Source organism: Ischnura elegans, chromosome 5, assembly GCF_921293095.1.
Source record: "Ischnura elegans chromosome 5, ioIscEleg1.1, whole genome shotgun sequence".
NCBI lineage: Eukaryota > Metazoa > Arthropoda > Insecta > Odonata > Coenagrionidae > Ischnura > Ischnura elegans.
This window is the reverse complement of record NC_060250.1, coordinates 37,573,791-37,597,612: the sequence shown is the minus strand read 5'-3', so window position 1 is coordinate 37,597,612 and position 23,822 is coordinate 37,573,791. Positions and strand designations below refer to the sequence as shown.

The 23,822-nt window shown below is 37.3% G+C and overlaps 1 protein-coding gene across 1 annotated transcript in view; it reads right to left on the bottom strand.

Annotated features, from left to right (window-relative positions):
* Positions 1-2,550: 2,550 nt before the first annotated feature.
* The window catches only part of LOC124158737 (small subunit processome component 20 homolog), a 63,590-nt gene continuing 42,318 nt past the window's right edge, over positions 2,551-23,822 (bottom strand). The window contains exons 25-37 of the mRNA XM_046534005.1: positions 21,359-21,668; positions 20,463-20,718; positions 19,602-19,769; positions 18,166-18,738; positions 17,374-17,538; positions 16,085-16,363; positions 15,359-15,511; positions 13,004-13,186; positions 10,479-11,061; positions 7,235-7,506; positions 6,580-6,765; positions 4,516-4,815; positions 2,551-3,117 (exon numbers count right to left, since the gene is read on the bottom strand). Coding sequence (XP_046389961.1) covers positions 3,007-3,117; positions 4,516-4,815; positions 6,580-6,765; positions 7,235-7,506; positions 10,479-11,061; positions 13,004-13,186; positions 15,359-15,511; positions 16,085-16,363; positions 17,374-17,538; positions 18,166-18,738; positions 19,602-19,769; positions 20,463-20,718; positions 21,359-21,668 — 3,539 coding nt within the window. The 3' untranslated portion in view covers positions 2,551-3,006. The remainder of the gene's footprint in view (positions 3,118-4,515; positions 4,816-6,579; positions 6,766-7,234; positions 7,507-10,478; positions 11,062-13,003; positions 13,187-15,358; positions 15,512-16,084; positions 16,364-17,373; positions 17,539-18,165; positions 18,739-19,601; positions 19,770-20,462; positions 20,719-21,358; positions 21,669-23,822) is intronic.

The window sequence follows — 23,822 nt, the reverse complement described above, 5'->3', positions numbered from 1 at the left end:
TTATGAATAGAGATGCTGTGGGTGTCACCTTTAATGATAGCAAGGCTGGCAAAGCTGGCCATTTGGGCTGCAGTGATGGAAAGTCTATCTTAGTCCTTGCCCACATTTTCCCCAAACTTTTAGTAATTCTTCTCTTAAATATATGATAGGTTTTATGTTAAAGAGATTTCTGATAATTTATCATATGGAACCTGCCCCAAAATATTTTATACCCACCTTCATACTCCAAGATAATGTAAAGGACATAATGTGAAATGCAATGCCTACCTATTAGATGAACGCAGAAAAAGAACTCATATATGTATCTGAAATGACAAATAAGCTTTCAAAGGTTAAAAAAGAGTGAATGGTTTTGATTCAATTTTGGCACATGGAGGAAAGAGCTGGAAGGCTTCTTGGATATAAAAATATAGCCTAACACCACGCCAAGGGTTAGATTATTTTTTTTATAAATCTGATAAGGCCTCCCTTTCAATATTATGGATAGCATTCTGTTAATCCTAGAACAGGCAATATTTTATGAAACTTAACAGGCAAGATAAGACTTGTAGACTCTAAAACTTATCTATTTCATTAACACCATTTAGCAATAAAAATTTTTCGTTTTCACACCACCTAGGTACACACATAGTGTAAACAAGTAGCATGTTATGACAAATGTTTTCAAACCTAACTATGTATTAAATTATTATATAACCTTTTTCTGCAACCTAACTATTAAATTTCTCATTGCATTTAAATTCAGTGCCAATGGTGAGTCCATAATGGACTCTTAAATTAACCTTTTTGTTAACACTATTTTGGAATGTAAAAATTTAAGTTCTCAAAATCCTTGGTTTCTTGAAAAATGAACTTCTCACACTTTTCCCACTGTTTTTGCCACAAAAAGGCCTGCAAAATTTATGACGAAGCTACTTATGATTTCTACTCTTAGCTGATGGTTGGATAACAGACATGGAGACTGAATTAAAAGGCCTAATATCAATTTTACCAATTTATGGTATTCCAAGTCAGAGAAAATAACTTCAGAATGGCAAATCCACCTAATTTTCAGTACATATTTGACAGGCCTTGGCAGTACATATGTAATGTTGGAATGGACAACTCTGTCTCATGGCACTATTTGTTTATTAAATGTAACATTTTCTAGGAACAATATTTTTTACTTTACTTATTTCATCTCGTACATCGAAAGATAGGAGCCAATTTATCATTTCTTCTGCTGTTAGTTACTAGTTCCTTTATCATCTAAATCCAAGAAATGTGAAAAATTCAACTGTTTCATTCTCATTATAGCAAAAAAATTGGTGGTCAGCTCAATTTTTCTAGAGATTCTTAATTTGAAAAATTCAAATTCATGAGGCCATAAGTTAGTAATACCCTATAAAGGAAGTATGTACCGTACTTATCTGAATATAGTCCCCCCTTTTTTTCCAAAAATGCCCACGGTAAAAGTAAAGGGGGGACTATTATATTCAAGCATATTTTTTTAGATTTAATTTTTTTCCCAAAACAGAGGCCTCAAAATTAGGGGGGGACTATATTCAGAGAAATACGGTATGTATACATCCCCTACCTATCACATTATTTCCACTGTTTCAAATCTCTATGGTCAGAAATTAACAAATGCGTTCCACCTCTATATTAATGTATTTTATAATTGTGTTGAAAATAGTGCTATGTATTTCTGAAGAGAGTATGAGTCTGCTGGGGATCTCTACTTTCAATTTAGTGGGAAGTAAAAATTTACGGATCACTCAATTTTATATTTGGCATGGGAGTGTCTAGTGCAGGGAGATCAATTTCCTTCCTTGCTCATGCACTCTACTTCAGCTGGCGACTCCTAATCAGTGATTGTAGCTTCCTGAAATTCAGTTTCTTCTGGTACCACAATGATAACAACCCGGGTGGATTAGTGTCCCTTACCAATTCTTTCCAGCATAGACACAGCTGATAATGACCATGTATCAGCCTCTCCAATCCTTGAGTAATCTAATACCAAATGTTGTTACCACGGTATGAGCCATATGTTGGGCTGATCATAATTGGTAAATGTTATGAAGTGCTTCATCTTCATGTAGAGTCTAAGAAAATTAGCACTCTTTGTTAAATTCATGAAAGAATGAGCCCAAGTATGACGTAAGGCAGATATCTTAGCGTATTTTTAGCTACATTATCGTTATAAATTGATCCTTCACATAGATTTGAAGTAATCATGAGTTCAGAGAAAAAGTAGGAAAAATAATTAATCTCACAGAATTGCCCCAGTTTCAATTCTAGAAAAAAATTATTTTACTTGTGAAATAAAATCAGGTTGCAGTAACTAATAGGTAATTTTTGATAAGAGGATAACAAAAATATTACTCCACCAATGTTTATATTGTAAAAGAAAATGTCAAAAATGCAATTACCAGAGTCTGAGAGGTTCAACTTGCCCATATTAGGGTAAACAACACTTCAAGAAACCCAGCTTCCACTTTTAATTTGAGGGATTATTTCCAGAAGGAATTGAATTGATTACTAGTAATGAAAGCTTTTGGGCAGTTAATTAAAAAAATATCTTTTATTAATTAAAAGTAACAATTTGCCATTCAGCATTGGTTCTGCTTGGATATGAATTACAGTTACATACATTATTTTCTTAATTACGTAGATTGATTTCACTAGATTTTATAGTGCCAAGAGAGTTGAAGAAGGAACTTTAACAAAAATCAATTTCAATACTTCTGTTACCAAGTTGTCCTGAATTATAACAAAAATATCTTCCACAGCTTCTCATATGCAAGCTATAATTGGAGCAATACCTGATTGTCATTTTCTTCCACATTGTTAATACGCACATCTGTTTTACCACTGATTGAAGTAGCACAACATTAGATTATTTAAAATACAACAACATTATAACAAGAATGCATATAAAAACAAATTTTATTTACAAATAGAAACTTTACAAAACTTTCTCAAAAATAAATAATTATTTTAAAACAGTCCCATGTACACATTTTTTCATTTCAGTTTCCTACCCTTCATTATGCTGAATTTTCTCTTTTTAAGTTGCTTTTTCACCTGCTGTTTCCTGATTTTCCTCTTTGCTGCTTTCTCAGGCATGCTTACAGCCTGTAAAGATAAGCCCCTAATTAGCACAGGAGTTCAAAATACATGTAAAGTGTAATTGAGAAAAGCAATTTTACTACCCATAATTTATTTATGGTTCATTCATCCAGGGATGCCGACTTACAAAAAATATTGGGTGGGCCCAAACCTGGGATCTTGCCACGGGATATTTTATAAGTAGTTAGTTTTAAGTTTTTTAAGCATTTTAGAAGAGTCATATGATCAAAATTAGAACCCTGATAACTCGAATCTCGATATCTGGACACTCTGGGGAAAATTGACAAGCCTGAAACATTTTTTTCCTCACACCCATAACGAATTTTTGAGGGGGCCCGAGCCCCCTCAAGCCCCATTGAGTCGGCACCACTGCATTCATCTAGGGGTAATACATGGGCTCTGTCCCCAGTAGATCAAAAACAAGCTTGGAGGGCAATTTTTGGAAATCATGAAGAATTTTCCACTGGAGAACTTGCAAGGGTTGGAATTGGAGAATGAATTATTGATAAAAAAAAAAACCTTTACGCTATAATTACATTCATCCCAGCATTTTTTGCAGATTATAATTGGCATAAGTCATAACATTTTTAAAATACATATTGGAGGAGGACAAAAGATCCTTGATGCCACTAGACCTATTTTCATAGTCTACATTTGACACCAACAACAAACACCAAATTTTTCAACAACACTTCTAAAGCTAGAGCATAAATAATGATTTAAATAATTTAATGACATTGAGAACTGCCAGCAACTGGGTTTCTACTATTTAGGCTCTAATATTTTAGGTAAATCGATTCATGCTGGGATGTGAGAATAAGAGAGGATGTTATCATTAATCATCATTAATCTATTCTCTCAAGATGTGTACCAACACCTATCTCTGGAAAGTAATCACAGCTAGGTCAAATTAACATTGGGATTATTAATTAACAATTATGAGCTTAAATCACTTCCTTTTAGGTTTCATGGCTTAAGATACATCTATAATCATATCATATAATCATCATATAATTATACCAGATATCTATTATTCTAAAACTATAAGCCATTTTTTTACAAAATTGAAAAATTTGGACATTTATCAGCATTTGCCAGCATACATAAGCACTATGGAACCTAAAATTACTGGTTGTGGTGGAGCTCTTAGTTTCAAGCGCCACCACAAAGGAGAGCCACCTGGCTGAGGTCATTGCCCAGGGATCCTGAGGCCCCTGCTGATGCAACCAAGGTATGCGGGAAAATGGGGAAGGGGGATGGACTTCCATGCATGAGAGACGATAGTATGCATCTGTATCGTTTGCCATCGGAATAAACATGGTCGAAATTATTTCCGTCTACATTATTGAAGATAATTACGGAACTATCCTAAACACCTTTCACTGGTTTTAGAAAGACCCTTACCTCTTGGGCTCGCATTCTTTTCCGCTCTGTTCTCCTGGATGTTAGCTTCCTTTGAATGCTGTTCACTACCGTAGCGTAGGCTTCCAGTCCAACCTTCTCCTTTATTAATTCACTAACTTCGTGAGCCAATCGTCTAAGCTCTTTCATTTCTTTTGATCTTGGTTCGTCTCCCTGCTGTGGCTTGTTTTCCATTTCTCTAACAACAGGTCCAAGAATAAGAGGAAGATGTCTTTGGAGATGTTCTGGGTCACTAGAAAGGTCCAGAGCAACAGCAGCAAGCAACTTGAACACAGCAGACCTCTAAAGATTGAAGAAATGAAGAGGTAGTAAATATTAAATTATCACAATGAAAAGATCAACCTTTAAAAACAATATAGTCTTAAATGAAATACATACAGAAAAGATGCGCACACATCAGTCATTTGATAAGCAAGGAGAACTTCTGATGAAAATTTGAAAGAACATGATCTCTTTGCAAAAAAAATTTAATACATACCATCACAGATAACTGGAACATATGGTATTTTTATACGATATACACTACCACGCACAGTCTCAAATAATTCCTCCTGAAAAACTGAAGTCAATTAACACACTCACTGTGCAGTTACAATCCTGCACAGTAATAGGGTAGTTTCCTTCATCAAAGAAAACGAAAGGCATTCATTGCGATTCGTTACCCACCATTAGTGCATTCATAATATACAAATTACTTGGTTTTAGAAATACCGGTTTAGACGAATGGCAATGGTCAATTTTAACTGCAATTGAAAAAGGCCAGATTGGCGCCCAAGCGATGCTACTCCACGTGATGTCACAGGGACCTAGTTTCCATACGAGTAGATAGGAGTTTTACATCGTCTGAGATTACCAATGCATGCATGAGGCACAGAGCTCAGGGAAACATGTCTTAATAATCGCCTATTAAAACTGCCTAAGGTCGGAGAGTTTCCTTCGTTTAATGAGGTATTAATAATCCTTATTTAAGCCAAGCACTACCAGCTAGCAGGGTACTCTGCTACCTGCTAGCATCCTGCGTCGTATCAGTGCTCAAAGCTTTGCCCCAAAGTCACCTCACTTGCAGCAGCGGGAACCAGAACGGCGCCACATGGAGTTTACCCAGCATTCATACATAGCATACCGTATTTCTCCGAATATAGTCCCCCCCCCCCTAATTTTGAGGCTTCATTTTAGGGAAAAGTTTAAAAAATGCATTCGAATATTGGCCCCCCCCTTTTTTTTACCACAGGCATTTTTGGAAAAAAAGGGGTGACTATATTCAGACAAATACGGTACTTAGCCTTCGCGTTTTCGCGTGCTTGAAAATTTTCACTTTTTATTTAATCGCGAAAAATAGATATCGTCATTTAACCCTTTTGCTGCTTCAATAGATTTTTCATCGGTTCCATTATTTTGCCTATTATCCAGAAAAAAATGAATTGAATCATTCATTTGACGTTGCTGAATATCGCCGCACGAATGGACGTAGTTCCGCTAGAATTTCGAGCAGATGACAGCACCGACGACCGAAGGGAGGGTTTTTCGAAAACGTAGATATTTACCCGCATGTCGTGTTGAAAGGAAAAGTTTTTTGAAAGTCGTGGAATATCCCCGCATGTCACAGGCAATAACCATAATGTTTTTTGCGGGTATTCCCGCTTGTAGCAGGGAAAGGGTTAAAAATCTAAAAGCGTGAAATACGTACTCCAGGAGTAATAATCTTTCGATTCAGGCAATAAAAAAATAATAGGAAACCACCCTATTGCATTTTATATTTGAACTTCAAATACATTATTCAAATCTTACTTTAAAGGATAAATAACTCAAAATGATCATCAGTTGAACAAGTAGTACCTTTTTCATGGGTAAATAATGAATGAAAAAATTTTTGAAGATGTGTGTGAAGTTTTTGATTCCCTATGGTATTTTACAAATAAAGCTAGAAAATGAAAATGAAAGTAAACCAACAAGTTAACAATACAACATAAAAGCATTTCCCAACAGACAGAAAGACTAAATCAAGTGTTAATAATTAGATCTCAAAAAGCCAAAATCCAATCTTACCACTGTTGCCTGATTTGGATTTTGAGCCACTTCAAAATTTACTATATTCCTCATTTTACGTATCATCCATGGCAAGCTGATGTCATTCTTCTTCCCCTCACCGTTGATACACAAGTCACTGTCTTCGATATCTTCTTTATCCATTTCTTTAAGAACTCGTGCCAAAAATACCAAATTTTTTACAACCTGAAAATAGGATGAATCTTAATGCACAGGTAGTTGGTTAAGCAGATGTACCTTCAAACAAATACATCTTGTAGTAGTTGGAGAAAATTATTATTAAGCGACATTAAAGGGAGTTACTTTAAATGATGACACAACGAACAATTTTAAAAGAGGTTTCACAATGTAAAAGTACATAAAATTTTCTAAATTCTTTCCACATTGTCTCGTAATTTGGGACACTTGAAATACTGCTATGTTAATAAAAAAATACATTTCCACTAAAATCTTAGAAAACAAATTATGATTCAATAAAACAACTCTCAATGAAACCAAAATTACCCTGATATTAAATATTTAAGAACGGTGCACGAAAATCAGTTTTAGAAACAGTTTTTCCCAATGTCTAATTAGAAATTAAAAATGAGCTGAAGCATTAGCATTTCACTTTTTTTAAATATTAGGTAATTGCAATATAAAAGAATCCACTTACTTGTTCAGCGAGTTGCAATACAACTCCTGTGGAACTTAGCTGAGCAGAGAGATCAAGGATTAGTGACTTCAACCTTGCATTCACTTCCACCATTAAAAATGGCAGTCCCTTAATGTTTTCGACTTTAGCCGAAGACTTTTTCTCTTTTCTCTCCCTCAATGCAGCTGAAGCAACTTCAGCTGCATCGGCTGCACCAAACACAACACCAATTACTTGACAAGAGGCAAGCCTAATCCACTCGTGGGGATGAGCGAGTAGACTTTGAGCTAGGACTGAAAGAGAAAAGAATAATTTAACATGACAAATTATAAGGAATAATTTGGGCCAAACACATATTTACAGGCAGGGTAATTTTAGTTAAATGAAACATTGCAATATCTTCACAGGATTTATTCAAACATGATGCGTTTTTTTGCAACAACAACATTATTAAGTGTCTAATTTTGTACTATCAGAGTGTATTTTTCTTGGTGGGTGATGTTCCCATAAGTGTGGTCATTATTTCTGTCGGTTTTTGTTTTGGAGGATGTCGATCAGTGCTGTATTGTATCCATCGTCAGTAGCTATTGTTTTGTGTTTAGTTCCCTTAGGGAAATTTTCCTCCATTAGAGGAACATTCATTAGTCTGTGTATCATTGATCTGAAACTGGAAAGTTGTCATGTTCTCAAATCTGCGGGAATCATTCTGTTTGTGCATGTGGACTCTCTGTACATATAGAAACATACCTCTGTATAAAGAGTAACAAGAAAATGATTCTTCCCCACCCTTGTGATGCCCAGAGCAACATTCTCTTCAGAGCCCCATTTCCCAAATTTGAGAGCATTTTTTGGGGCCCCAGCCAAGGCTTCGATGTGAGGGCCATGGGCAACGTCCATTAGCCATTCCCTTCATTTCAAATTTTTTTATTCCAAACTGACTTACAATTCATGTGAACAAGCTTAATGTTAATACAAGTGATGTGGAGGCAATAGATTGCAAGTTGATGGGAAGTAGCTTGAAAGTTCCCTCCCAAGTGAATAACATGTATGATGTGGTTTAACACTGCTGAAAAACTTTTCTTTAATCCTATCTCAAAGAAACAATTTATAAGAACCTACATCTGGAGAATGCTCCTATACGGAAGTGAGGCATGGACAATGACCGCAGCGGAGAAAGCAAGGATAGAGGCCTTCGAAATGTGGTGCTACAGAAGAATGATGAAAATCAAATGGATCGACAGAGTTAGTAACAAAGAAGTCCTAAGAAGAGTAGGAGAGAAGAGAAGCCTCATGAAAACCTTAATAAGAAGACGGAACAACCTTATAGGCCACATCCTGAGACATGATGGCCTGATGAAGACAATCGTCAAAGGACAAGTGGAAGGTAAGAATGGAAAAGGAAGACCTCGAACAAAATATATGGAACAAGTGAAGAGAGATGTGAAAGAGAAGAAATACGTAGGTGTGAAAAGATTAGCTGATAGGAGAATAGAGTGGAGAGCTGCGTCAAACCAATCCTAGGATTGTTGACCAATGATGATGATGATGATCTCAAAGTAACTCACAATTGTAAAATATTAAAATGTACGAATATTAATCATTGATTTACATTCTCAGAATTAAATTAAATTGACAGAATCCATCTGGAATCTTCAAGCACAGACACTATGCTACAAAATAAATGCTTCGAAAAACATATTGATATTTAATTGGCTCTTCACCCTTTTTCCCCTGGTTCTGGAGGATTACACTGTGAAATTCCACAGTAAACCTAGAGTGACAGGGAACTAAAACTAGTTGAGTCAGAAAAGAAAAAATTGGCTAGAAGGAAATGATGGCAATGAATTGTCAGAAAGAAACTTTAGGAGAGATAGCACTAAGATTGTCCATACAGTCTCAGTAGATAAAGAAACTGGTAAGGGAATTATTGGATTATCAAATTTGTATTTTAAAGTGCAGACTCCGATGAGTAGTTCACGAAATGGAACCAAATTGTATTTACCAATTTATTTATTTTCATTCTAGAGGTGATAAAGGAGTTAAGACATTGATATTAAATTCCTCATTGATGTTGAAAGACAAAATATATGTGAAAATTGAACAGAAGCTGCAGAAAGCAAATGTTACATGTCGATGAAAACTAGGCCATATTGAGAGCAAGAACCAATGACCGACTAAAACCATGTTTATGCTGTGGGTGGTATTAAAATAAAGGCAACAGATGAAGTGAAGTACCTGGGAGTTACAATAACATCGAACCTCTTGTGGGGAACACACAAGGAATATTTGTGGCATAGCCCAGAAGAAATTAAGAGCCGTCGTATTGTGGGAAGATTTTAGAATAAGAAAGTAAAAGAAAGGTGCTATTTTGCACTCGTTCGACCACACCTTGAATACGCAGCAAGCATATGGGATCCAGCACAGAAAGACTTAATCCGTGAACTGAATAAAATACAAAGGAAGGCTGCGCGGTTCGTCAAAAACTACCAAGGGCGTACAGACAGCGTTACCCAGATGTTAAGCAAATTAGGCTAGGAGCCGCTGGAGATCCGAGGCAGCGTGCCTAGCTTAGATTGCTTGAACGATTAAGAATAGATATCTCTAAGAGCAACAAGGAGAACATAATAATAGAGCCTCACTATATTTCCAGGTCAGACAGAAGTGATAAATTATGAGAGATATTTAGCCGAATGAATAGATATGGGAATTCATTTTTCCTCCAAACTATATACGACTTAAATAAATGCTAATCGTAATTTCCTAGAGCACTTCCTTTATATGTGTAAATGGCTGGTGTCGTAACACCTCCTGCTACACACCTTTTAGGCAACTTGAGGGGTAGTATGTAGATATAGAATCTAATGCTATGCCAGTTACAAAAACAACCGTCCCCAAAAGTATCATGGCTTTCACGCTTACTAGCAAGCACAGTAATTGTTGTATTTCACGCAGTACTGGTAAGCCATCATGCTTCAAAGACCCTAAACCAGGAGTTAGATTAAGTGTCACCTGAAATGTGGGTAACCTTATCAGCTATTCTATTCATGGATGAGTACACATTCTGAAGAAAACAGCATAAATCTAATGAAGCTCAGAATGACATAGCAACCCAGCCACGGAATGTCCACTACAATCAAGTAAGACAGCCCCAATAATAAAGGCAATTGATTCAGAAAAGGGCGGGAAGGTTAACAACTAATAATTCATGTCAGGCTGAATAAGACAGAAATGCATATACAAGATGAAAAATTATAAATCCACTGACCTGCAATTCTGTTAGTGTGGTCTCTCCACTGTGTCTTTGATACAGTTTCTGGACAAGTCATAAAAACTTTGAGTATAAGCTGAAGAATATGAAATATATGGGGATCCCTTTTTTCATCCATATCTTCTAAATGCTGAAGAGACATGTCTTGACCACCAGACTCTTGGGATTCATCAACCACAATTTTACTGTCTTCAAAATCATTCTCTGCCTCACTCACACTGGACTCGGGATCCGCAGCCAATTCTTCATCATTTTCATTTAACTCTTCAGCATGAGAAACTTTGACAAACCTCCCTGGTTCACTGCCAGCAGCATCGGTGTTCTCCCCATCAAAGAGATCAGAATTTTCAGGTATAACATGTGTAGGCATCCTGACATACTTTCCAGGATCGCCATTCACATGGACTCTACCAGCTGATTTGAGTGTATTGTTCGAACTTTCTTCATTTGCCTTCGGCTTATAAATTTGCAACTGATCTAAAACCAATGGCATCAGAACACTGAGACGAGCAGAAAAGGCATCACCTTCAGCCAAAACAAATATGCCACAGAGCTGTGCAGCAACTTGCTGATGAGTCACCTGTAAAGCCAAAGACAATTGTTTACAAGCGTGACTGAATCAGGATGGTGTTTGGTATATCATAATCATAATTTATTCAACATTAAACATAATACAATATAATAGTCTTCGTCAAAGAAAAACTAAATCTAGAATATACAATTTAGAGTATTGCTCTCCAGAAATTCATTGAGTGAATAAAAAGCTTGAGTCACTATCCACGAGTGAAGAACACCTTTAAACTTTCTTAAAGTACAATTTCTTGCCTCTTGAGGTAAGTGGTTGAACATGCAAAGTTTAACATGGTCAAAAGAATTTTTTGTAGTTGACAGCCTACAGTGGGGCTGTAACAGATTATGTTTGAGCCTTGTGTTGTAATGGTGGACATCAGCACCAGTTTTATGGCTGTCAATATTCACTTTCACATTTATTAAACATTTAAATATATATAGACCGTACAATGTCATAATCCCTTGCTGCCTGAATAGTGGTTTGCAGTGTTCCCTTACGTTAGAATTGGTAATTATCCTAATGGCTCTTTTCTGTAGAATGAATAACTCTTTAGATGAGGAAGAATGGCCCCAAACCTCAATGCCATAGGAGAGGTGGCAGTGAAAAATGGCAAAGTAAACTGCTCGAAGATGTTCGGCAGGAATGAGTGTTTTCAGTTTTCTAAGGAGGAATATGGCTTTTGATAACTTAGCAGTTGTAGAGGATGTATGACAATCCCATGTTAGTCTGCAATCAAGGTCAAAGCCCAGTAGCTTTAAATTTCTAGTGTGGTACAGAGTAGGGCTTAAGGAGAACACCATTTGTTGGGTTTTATTTGTGTTAAGTGCAAGCCTGTTTGCTGAGAACCATTCTTCGGCCACTGAAAGGATTACATTCGAAGGATAGGTGGGGTCATTTAGATCATGTATGAGAGTAGTGTCGTCAGCATATAAGACTGACGTGCAAGGAAGATGGTGTGGGAGATCATTTATCAACATTAAAAATAAAAGAGGACCGAGGACTGATCCTTGTGGTACACCATGTGTTACGTTAATAGGGGCAGACAGTGAATTATTCACTTGAACACATTGCGAGCGGTTTGTTAAGTAGGACTCCATGAGTTTTAATTCAGAATTATTGATACCATAATATTGTAATTTTCTCAGGAGTAGTGGATGGGAAACACAATCAAAAGCTTTAGAATGGTCACAAGCTGTTAAAACAAGAGAGGATCTATTTTCAAAAGCCTCCAGTAAGTTATCGACCACATATTTGATGGCAGAAGATTTAGAACGACCTTGACGAAAGCCATATTGAGAGGGTGTAAATAGATTATTATCGTGAAAATGATTGTAGAGCTGAATTTTAATGACTTTTTCAATTATCTTACCAAAAACAGGAATGATAGAAATTGGGCGGTAATTTGCTGGTGAGGTTCTATCACCTTTTTTATGAATAGGGACTATTTTCGATATCTTGAGTTTTTTTGGGAATGAGCCTGACTGAAAGCAGGTATTGCAGATTATTGCAAGGGGTTCACTGAGTACATCTGCTAATTGTATGATAAGGTTGGCAGATAATCCATAAATGTCGGTGCAGTTTGATTTTCTGAAGCTTTTGATAGTTTTAAAAATGTCAGTGGGAGTAACCCACTGCCATTTGAAAGCAGGTGCGGTTACAGGGAGTTCTCTAAGAAGATCAGTGGCATCAGCAGATGGGCTCTTTAAAGAGATGATGATGATGATATCATGACAATATTATCTATGGTGACAATTAATCCGTAGTTTGTCATGTATTTAGGGTGTTTAGGATGTTATAATTTGCCAAACAAATTTGGAAGAGCTGTTGCAAAGGGATATTTCATTTTTGGGTACACAAGTTACCATGTGGAGATAATATGCTGCAGTGGATTTCAGTAAGTTAAAGTTTCCAAATCCATAGCCACAGTTTGAGAACGATGATTGATAATTACCTCTTTATCCTTCATCCAAATGACAATTATGTCAAACAGTTGGTCCCTGGATTGATTAGGCAGTCGCATTAGAAGGGCCTTGATGACTGCAGCAATGCGGCGTTTGCAGTTGGGCACTTCTTCTTCCATCAAACGAGCACCCAATGATACAAAAAGTAGTCCACTATGATTCTTCATTTCCTCCTGAAAAATTCAGAAAGCAAAATATAACCTATAAATTACAACTAAATGAAAGTCAGTTCAAAATCTGCTTTGAAGCCTAGGAGTTTTACTTCCCTTCATCATGGATAAAATCATTTTAGATAAATTATTTTATCTGAATCGAGTTTTAAGCTTGTAATGGTTACGTTTATGGAGGAGGCAATCAAGAATGCCATTAGGGAAGGGCAGAGGGAAACCCAACGCTAGCCTGCTCTTAACGAAAGGCACCAAGGAGGCCACGGTTTAACGTCCAATCTATACTTGTAGTGGCCTACACAAGGCACTCTAGCAATGATTGAGTAGTATCTGAAATATCTCTGCTACCATCAGGATTTGAACCCAAACCCACAGTGAACAACTGAAATCATTCACCTAATTCAGATTGAAATGCAATACCATATCACTTGTTTCTCACTCATTTATTCAAACTAAATTATTTCTACATACAGTAAGTCCTCCACTTTAGTCCTCCAGCTTTCACAGATATGAGCATTCAAAAAATTCAAGCGTGCCTGAAAATTCAAATTTGGCACCTTTGAGGTAGGCCGATCCAATGTGATGAGGTGTATAGGAACTCGCACTTTGGATGCAGTCTATACTAAGTATCAATTAAACTATCGAGATGTAAGGAACTGCTCATCCTTACACCCAATTCTTCCTTCCAGTACTCAGCAAAATTCTTTTGACTCATCGCACGAGGAGCTTGATCAGTTCGTCACCATTGTATATTAATGCGAAATTGTAATGCAGTTTTGCATTATGCAGGACCTATGATTCCTTGCTTAGGTTTATCAACTTACAAACAAGGTCACAAAAATGCATATTGTTCATATGTCGAGGACTTACTGTGGTTCCACATTATAATTTCATCTCATCACACACTAATTCTAACAGACATTAAAAAATTTTCATTAAAATCATTAGAGTCATACAAAATAGCAGCAAAAGATAGCGAGTAAACCTGCCCCATGTGCTTAGACTAAGCCTAGGCAATTTATTATTCAATAAACACATATTGTAAGTTTTGATTACAAATAACTCAATCAGCTGAATAGCTCATGGATTCTGGGAGAAGGACTGTTTGACAACATGAACTGAGGATAAAATAGGTCCTAGAACAAGTACCAAAAATGGCAGTGACAATTGACAGAGCCGGATGAGGGGCATCAATTTTGATTACTAATATGTCTACAGACATAAATTTTACAGGTTATTATGAGAGAATACATATCTCACTTTGAAATTCTATTGAAATCTGGTTTAGTGGCTACCTACTGTGACCTTCTAATGCCACAAACACTTTAAGCTATACATTAAGCCCTCTACTTATGAACATTTAAACTTTCAGAGCATTCAAAAAATTAAAGAGTGCCCAAAATTACAAATTTGGGCACTCTTCAACTCAGCCTTTGAAGTTGGCTGAAGGAACGTGATGTGGCGTTGAGGAACTCACTTTTTGGGCACAGCCTGCATGGGGTACCAATTAAACCATTGTGAAATCAATAACTGTACAGTGTATAAACTCTTCTCGGGATACCACACAGGTAAGATTTTGTAAGAGTGCCGACGTTTCAGGTACCGACTGATTACCCATTCTCACGGCTACTCTTACACGTTTCTCATTCTCAGTAGCCTTGAGAATGGGTAACGAGTCAGTACCCGAAATGTTGGCGCTCTTACAAAATGTTACTCGTGCGGTATCCCAGGAAGAGTTAATACATATTGTTCACCGAGAAAGTGTAAAATCTTACGTAACTATACAGCGTTTCGCGCGTTTTTCCTTCCCGTGTGCAGCAAATTTTTTTCGGCTCCACCCGCATCGCAGCAAGATCAATCACCATTGTGAGTTACCTCAAAATTATAATGCAGTGTTGCATTATGCAGGATAACTACACTTTTCGTTGTCTTGCTTAGGTTTTTAAACTTACAAACAAGGTCTTAGAATGAATCTTGTTCATATGCTGAGGATAACCTTAGACATACTAGCCATCATAAGGACAAATAATACTTGCAAGTCCACCACACATGGAAGCATGAATACTGTACTACTGACGGCAATATGAACTCTAAAACCAACTGCACATATAACAAAACAAATAATGAACGCAATTCACAAAATGTAAAGATTTCAATCAACCATACGTAGATACATACCTCTGGAAATTGAGATATCACAGAATATAGGAACTCAAGAGCTGATTCACGGCCTGATAACAATTCATAGTTCAGTTGTCCCAGGAAAAATACAATATGCTGCTCTAGCTTCTTTTTATGCATGGGGTAGTCCATCAAAAACTGCAGGAAAACCTAAAGAAAATGATAATTAAATCAATCAATTGAAACTATTAGTAATATCACCATCCATCATACTCTGAGATAAAATAGAAGCTGAGAGATTGGTGAATTTAGCCAGCTATACATTAATACTACCTGACCTTCTTTCCACTTGCATAGAATCTTTCTCACTATTGATGAGTAGTAAAATGAATGACATGGGCAAATGTATCTACATGTATTACACATAACCTGCTAATGACCAAAAGTTTTTAATATTATTGGCATAAAAATGGAGTGCTGTCGAGGACAGGAGTAGAAGAATTGAGTCAGATGCTGCATCGCTATACTAACAGCTGTCCAGAGCCTAAACAGATACAATTGAACAGCGCTCCACACATTTTCTCTCTGGCAAGCTAAGTTAAGATAAAGAAGCATAGACAATGATTATTTCATCACTTCAGAAGAATATCCAGGAATAGCTTGTATGACCCATGTCCTTATCAGCATACAAAAAACTGGATATGAAATCAGGTAGGTCTCCAACTGCTAAGAGTAGCATAATAAACACATTTGCTGTGAAAAAATGGAGTAAATGCACTTTACCTGACGTGACTGAGCTTGTACATGAGACGCTTGGGCTGAAATGGACAGCTTTGCCACCCTTTTCATTAGTGAGGGGATAATAGGCGATCTCAATCTCCGTGCAATTATTGATCTCAGCACTCCAAAAGCTGTGGCAGTCCTGGCTGGTCCATAGCCACCAGGCCGTGTGCCAACCTCTCCTCCCAGGTCAAGGTCACGAGAGACATAAGTCAGAAGAGCACTCAAATGATCTTCTTCCACTGGCAGAGTTCGAATATTTCGGACGAGGACAGCAACTGTCTGTATATCAAAAGAAAGCCAATTAGAATGGAAATAAATACATTGAGTAATCCTGTCAACTCATAAAATAGTAAAAGAAGCAAATTTGCTGGTTTGTTATCTCTCCTATCCATTCGTGAGCATAAACGACACTAAAGATACCGATGAGTTCTCTAAGTTGATGAAAATTAAAGATATAAAAATGAGAGTTGCTCAAACTCTCTGGATCAATTATGGCAATACAGTACACTCCCGATTATCCGGGCTAATGATGGGGAGAGACGGCACGAAAAATCGGAAAACACGGATAACCCAAACTTTCACTTAAATGTCTTGCAATGTTCATAATTTACATAAAACAAGCAATATATTATTATTTATGCAGTTATTCTGTTTTTTATAGTGCTTTCCGGACTAAATGAGAGCTTTCTTCGCCAGTTCGCAATCTTTTTTGCGGCGATTACATGGTTGTACTCGTATTATTAATGCTCCATGTAAGGTCTAGTTTCGAAAACCACACATCCGTGGCTGTGTGATCACGGATACAGAAAAGTGGTTTGCACGAATGCTTCAAAACCACTGCTCGATGTCGGAAACTACTCTGTCAGGCACCACGCCACGTATACGCATCTTGCCCAAGTTGCCCGGGTTGCAACTGCTGCGGGATGTCTATCTGTGAACACGGAGCGCAGTCGCACACTGCGAGGCTTAGAAAACAGGAACACGGTACTCCCGCGAATTCCCCTAGCACACGATTGCTTCCGTTTTACGAAGGGGATTCCAACGAAATAATAAGCCAAGTGTATCCTAGCATTAATGCAGTAATTCCAATGGTTTTGTGTACGATTTCATTTTTTATAAAGATCACGGAAAATATTGGGCGTGAGTGAAAATCATGCACGGATAATCTGAAACATGGATAAACCGCAGCCGGATAATCGGGAGTCTGCTGTATATTAGTTCATCAGGGTTTAAATCAAATATGAATCTTAGTTTTGAAGTTTGTATTTCAGACGTGGCAAAGGAGTTACCTTAAAGGCTGAAACAGCCAAGTTGTAATTATCACCAGAAGATGCTCCAGCATACTTATGCAAAATGGAATACACAGAAGAGGCAGCTTTCACTATATGGTCATCCATCGAGGGCAAATCCATTCTGACCATCATTCGAAAACAATTCAATGCCAGAGTAGTTAACTGAAAAACAATAATAAACCAAAGTTAACTTTTTCCGATGGTGACCAACTATTTTTGAAGAAAATGAAGGAAATTTTCAACAAAAAATAAGGGAAATTTAGAACATGGCAAATTTGACAGGTAATGTCGAGTAATACACTGAAACCAAATCACACAAAGGCACCACCAGCAGAACAACATTAGAACAAAAGGAAGAAAGTAAGCATGTGTTCAATAGTTAAACACACACGGAGAAATAAACTGATTAGTTGGTCACTTCCTTACTAGATGATAAATGATGAAATATTGATGAAAAATAATTACAAATAGAAAACCTCAGCAAAAATTAGCATCACAGTGACACAGGTAAAAACAAACTCAAATCACTTATATTATTGGCTATCACAAAAACTTAACGGTTATCAGAAGTTTGAGGTAAAAAAAATCACTAAATCAATGGTCATTACTTATTAACACTCAGTCATGAATGATTTTTGTCTCAGATAATAATGATTGACACTGTGTAGCTGGAATCTAATAAGGAAAACATTCTTCCAGACAGAATTGAAGCAAAAAAATAATTATGCAAATAATGACATTGCAAACACACTATAGTACGCGAGAATTATAATACTAAAATAGGCTCACCTTGGCATATTTAGATTCCAAACACTCACAAACAATTGGCACCAACGGATCTAGCATGGCCGTATCCACTACACATTTTTCCTTGCCATCATTTGCAACAACTTCCATAGCTTTGGAATCATCCGATACATTAACAAAAGCTCCTACACCAACTCCTTTCCTCCATCGTATTTCCTCCTTCTTGAGCAATAAATTTAACAGTTGCAATCCAAACTCTAATAGCGCATGGGCATTGGCTTGGGCACCCACTCGATCTACCACTCCAGAAACTTTGCTGCGAACTTTCCTCGGCTCCTTTGGAATGAGAAAAGGATCTGGAGGGACTTCTAAAGGCATGCTTGCTTTCCCATTTGCACCAGCATATGCCCCTGCTGTTCTTCGGGCTACCTGCTTTTCTTGCTTCTTCGGTGATGAGGGCCACAAGGCGGTAATGCTTTTCGACAGCAGACCATAGGAGAAGGCCAAAAGAGATGGAGGCGAGAGGAATTTATTTTCAACAAACCCCTTGACTATTCTGGATAGGCATTCCTTCGTGATTTTTACAAACTTGAAAGAATGAGTCTGATCCAAAACCTAAAAAAAAGTCAACAGAAAATGTTCACGATTTGTTCAAAATAACAAAATGGAGTCTTACAGTAATCTTCACACATTAATAAAAACAATTTTTCCAACAGTATCTCATTCTGTCTATTCTTGTGGGAACTCAACAAAAGATTCCCGTTTGTCCTTATGTGTAAATATGGGTGCACAGGGATCAAAAAATATAAAATTATCTCTGGGCCCAAAATTATAATGAGGGCTATACAAGGGATGAAGCATTTGCTAGATGTAAATTTTTCACGCCTTTACAATTTTCCTTTAAATTTTAACATATTCAGGAAATGATTGCAGATGTCTCTAGTTTACTCAGTTTTTTACAAGCTACTCTCATAATTACACATCAGGCAACAATGGCGATGAACATCCAACAACAACTGACATGCAGAGGGGTTCCTTCAAAATGTGATCGGAAATGGCAGAGCACGCATGTGCAACAACTGCATCAGTAAAGATAATGGCAGTTACTTAGTATAAATTATAAAATTATCATGTAGACATAAGGTACAGTCAAATTCAACAGTATTGCAATGCATTGGGCCAACTTTTGCCTCAGTTTAGAAATGGAGTACTTTTAATGCTGTAACAACAGGAAAATAGCTATTGAAAAAATACATTGCCTATGAGAAGTGACTTTCAAGGAATCTTCAGAATTCATTATAATGAACTTCTATTGCACAGCTTTGATGCATAGGTGCTACTGAAATAAAAGTTGGACACCTGTATTTATTGTTAACATTCCCAAAGTCCCCATATAAAGAGTGACTATAGATTCAAACTATGATAAATTAAATAACAGCATATTGTTAGGTACCCAAATACATAGGCAATTTCCTTACCTCTTTCAATGGCTGTATTAGATCAATGAGGCATGGCTCTGAAATTACTTTAGACATCAAGTAGAAGGTGTCATAGCTCTTATGAGAGCGAGCTTCATAAACCTTTGCAGTAATTTTTGTTACTTCTTTTTCTTCTGACGTTACTCCAAACAAGTCCGCTTTACAAATCTAAAAAATAAATACATATCATGAAATCATTACAATACCAAAATCTAAGCATTAGGATTTTGTTACTAGAACACTCTTAACTTTTGATAGCATGGGGCCAAAGGAAAAATATCACTAAGAGGAAAATTTTCAGCACAAATTTCCTAAAAACATACAACAGTGATACCCTCTAATGTTGCAAGCAGACACTGTATTAGGAGTTTAACTTCACTTAAATAACTTGACAATTAATATCATATCACATAGAGATGTCCATAAACACCTTTCCCCGGCTGGAAACCCATATGAAATCATTAGTTAGGATTACCTGGGAAAATCTATGAATTATCTTTACAATAAATCTTTAAACAATAGATTCAATCATGGAAAAATTGATGCTGGCAAATCTTAACTTTATTTTTTTAAATTTTATTTATCTCAATTACCCCTGAAAATGGCACAATGTGGCCTTTACATCAGGAGTTTAAACAATCAACAACAGACAATCACAAACACCCATGTCCTGGAAGGGAAACCTGGCCAGGCGGTACTCGAACCTACAACCTTCGGTATGGAGGACTTATCCATGCCATCACTGAGGCCGACTTAATTCAAAATAATAAAATATCCACTAAATGATATAAAGACAAAACCCTATGTCTTAATTTGCTATAAAGGAAACTATAATGAAATGAGAAAATGCTAGACACACACCTCCACAAACTCATGCAAACATTTGTCCATATCTCCGAGTGCCATCAGTTGAACCATTGAAACGAGAAGAGCATGTGCTGTGAAGGCAAGGACGTGAAAGGCATAACCTCTGGAGGGCAGGGATGACATCTCTCGAATAATGGTTGGCAGGTAACTTGGGCCTAGAGAGACTCCTATGTCCACCAGAGTATCCCTGGCAACCCTTCGCACAGACTCTAGGCGACACTTGAGGAATGCTAAAACCTTCAACAAGACCCTAAAAAATAAAAATACCAAAATAATATTAGCCTAAAATACATAAATTTGGTACAAGTATGATCCTTATGGCCAAAGGACATAGAGAATGAGAGACTTCATGTAGATTTTAAAAGTTCCTCGCACATATACCCAAATGATGAATTGACTTATGAGCTCTAAATTCCACTCTTAAGAGTTATATGCCTACAATAATCAATTTATACATTATAATCACGACAACAAATAGATATTATAAACAGCAAATATTTCCCAATCTAAGAACCGCGGTACAGTGAAATATCTCATGTTAATTGACAATACACAGCACAATCAATTGTCATTCACTACTCCCCAGTAAATTTCAACCAAAACTTAAACAACATTATCCAGTCCTTCCTTGTAATCATCCACACCTGCAGTATATGGTACATATACAGGGATATGAAGTAGGCAAATTTACTTGATTAAAGAAAGTATTGAAACCAGAAATAAGATTTTAAACTACCATGTTTTTTTAAAATCAGATGTCTTCTATAATAGCTCTTTGAAATGGAATGAGACATGGTCGCTCAACTACAAGCTTCAACCACGACACAATCATCCAAGATGCAATGCTTTGATGAAAAGCAATAATGAGAATTTCAATTTTTTTCACTCACCCAGAGAGATTTTGATCCATGAAGTCTGAAGGAAGTCTTTGCAACATCTTGATAGCAGCTAAGGCTATTGGAACTCTCATAACCAAAGTCTCTTCTTCATCTTTAGGACCATTGCTATTTTTTGCTTCCTTCCCAGATACATCGGCTCCAACTGCACCGCCTGCCCTGCGGTTCAACTTATGGCTGCTATCTCGTTCAGTTGGAGCAACAAGACTCGAATGCAATCGGGGTAGCAAAACGGTTGCAAGAGCTTTCCTAGCTTTTCTGGCAACTGATGGTGAAAGCAGCAACTCCTGAGACCAAGCTGGAACTACATTGAATCAAGATTTGAGAAATTTTTATCTTCTATGCCCAAGGTTGCCACAAATTTTATGATCTTAACGCTAGATTTAATTTACATGGCAAAATATGAGAGTTATAGACGATTTCTTCCAGTGAAGTTTGCATAAATTTAAAAAGGAAATACCACCCATCACTATAGATCACTTGAGGCAAAGATAACCAATTACTTATAAAAGGAAGCAATCCAAACAGAATAATATAAGCCTCTAAAAGCCATCACTTTGAAGGCACGAAAAAATTAAATCAAAGATTCATGGGCAGTCCCAGTGAAAAATTGAACCATCAGTAGGCAGCAGCTTTATCCAGCTGCAGACAAGTGAGGAAATGCTACTCTAAACTGGCATTAGAGGAACTGACAAACTACTATCCACTGGCCCCATGGCACATTCTGCGAGGGCAATAATTGGAAGGCTGATGTTCCAGCCTCCAGAAATCCCTGTGGATACATGAAGTTTGGGGTATGACATCTATCAATAAGCCCTCCAAAGACAACAAGTAGAGTGCAAAGTGATAAAATCAGGGCTACAAGCTGAGCTTCTGTAAGTGGTGACCTCAAAGCAGGGACAAGATATTCATTTTTTCACCAGGACTGCATACTGATGACTCTAAGAAAAGTAATCTCGCATGAATTGAAACTATTTTGGCAAAAATATAAAATACTATAATCGTGCGAAAGATCCACAGTGAAAAAATCATTCGCCTTGACCGGGATTCGAACCCGGATCCCCCGATTTCCGGTCGAGTGCTTTAGCCAGTTAAGCTACCGAGGCGTCATTCTTCCCTGTGGATATTTTCCGACACTACCGGACTTGTCCGGACTGGCTAAAGCACTCGACCGGAAATCGGGGGATCCGGGTTCGAATCCCGGTCAAGGCGAATGATTTTTTCTCTGTGGATCTTTCGCACGATTGTGCATTGCGGGTGACTCCCGTATAAGTTATCACCGCGGCTAGTCCCGGTATACTTTAAAACTAAAATACTATAATTTTGAAAGGAGTGGTATTAATATATAAGACAGAATGAATATATTGCAGACTCCTGATTATACGGCTGCAGTTTACTCGAGTTGCAGATTATACATACGTGCACGAGTTCACGGTCCTTAGAAGTTTTCTGCCATCTTTATAAAAAATAAAATCAGATGCAAAAGCACCAAGACATTTGCATTTTTTTTAAAACAATGCCACACCAGGCTAATTATTTCCATTAGAATTCCCTTCTTAAAGTGGAATTATTTTATCTACTTGCTGACAAGAAATGTTTCAAGTTTACTTGGACGTCTGCTCTAGCATTGTAGACGACGAAATTCAGAGAAATGTTAACTATGATCTTTAATTGTATATTTCATATCGCAAATGTGCAATTATTGCCGTGGCCTCGCATGCAGTTGAATACGGTTCAAGGGAACCGGAGATTTCGTCGCACTCGGGCATGCTTACATTTACCATTACCAGCCAAGGCCAAGGTTGAGAGGAAGGTAATACTAGAAGTGAAAGCAGTGGGAGAAGTCGAAGTAGAGATAGCACGAATCATAGCCAGGCACTTGCTTGCATAGTCAATTTGCTTTATGTCCCAGTTTCCCATAATCGCTACCATGCAATGGTGTAATTCATGCCCGTTGCCTTCATGTGACTTCCGTGCTCCTCTTTTCCAAGCATCGAGGTGCGGATCAGGGTCAGAGATTATGGATTCGCATCCTGCCACAGTTGTATCATGGGCAACTCGCACGAGACGCAACTACAGTCGGATCCAGATTTAAGGTCTTCGCATTTAACGTTTTTCCGCATTTAGCGTTTATTTTTTTGGGTCCCGATTCATTCCCTATTAGGACAATGTAAAAATTATCCGTATTTAGTGTTTCCGCATTTTGCGTTTTTCCGCATTTATGGTCGTAAAAATTTGTCCCGCTCAAGATTTTTTTGCCCGATTTAACGTTTTTTCATGACGGTTCATCCAAATCTTCGAATTTATGCTCATCAACAAGAACAGTCTCATGAAAGTTTACCAAGAGCCGATAGAATCTACCGGGGAACGCTTCTTCAACTGCTTTCTTCCGCGAGCGCTGCGCTGCGACCTTCAACTCGCAAGTTGGGTGATTTGTCTTCTCGTAACGTTTCGCTCC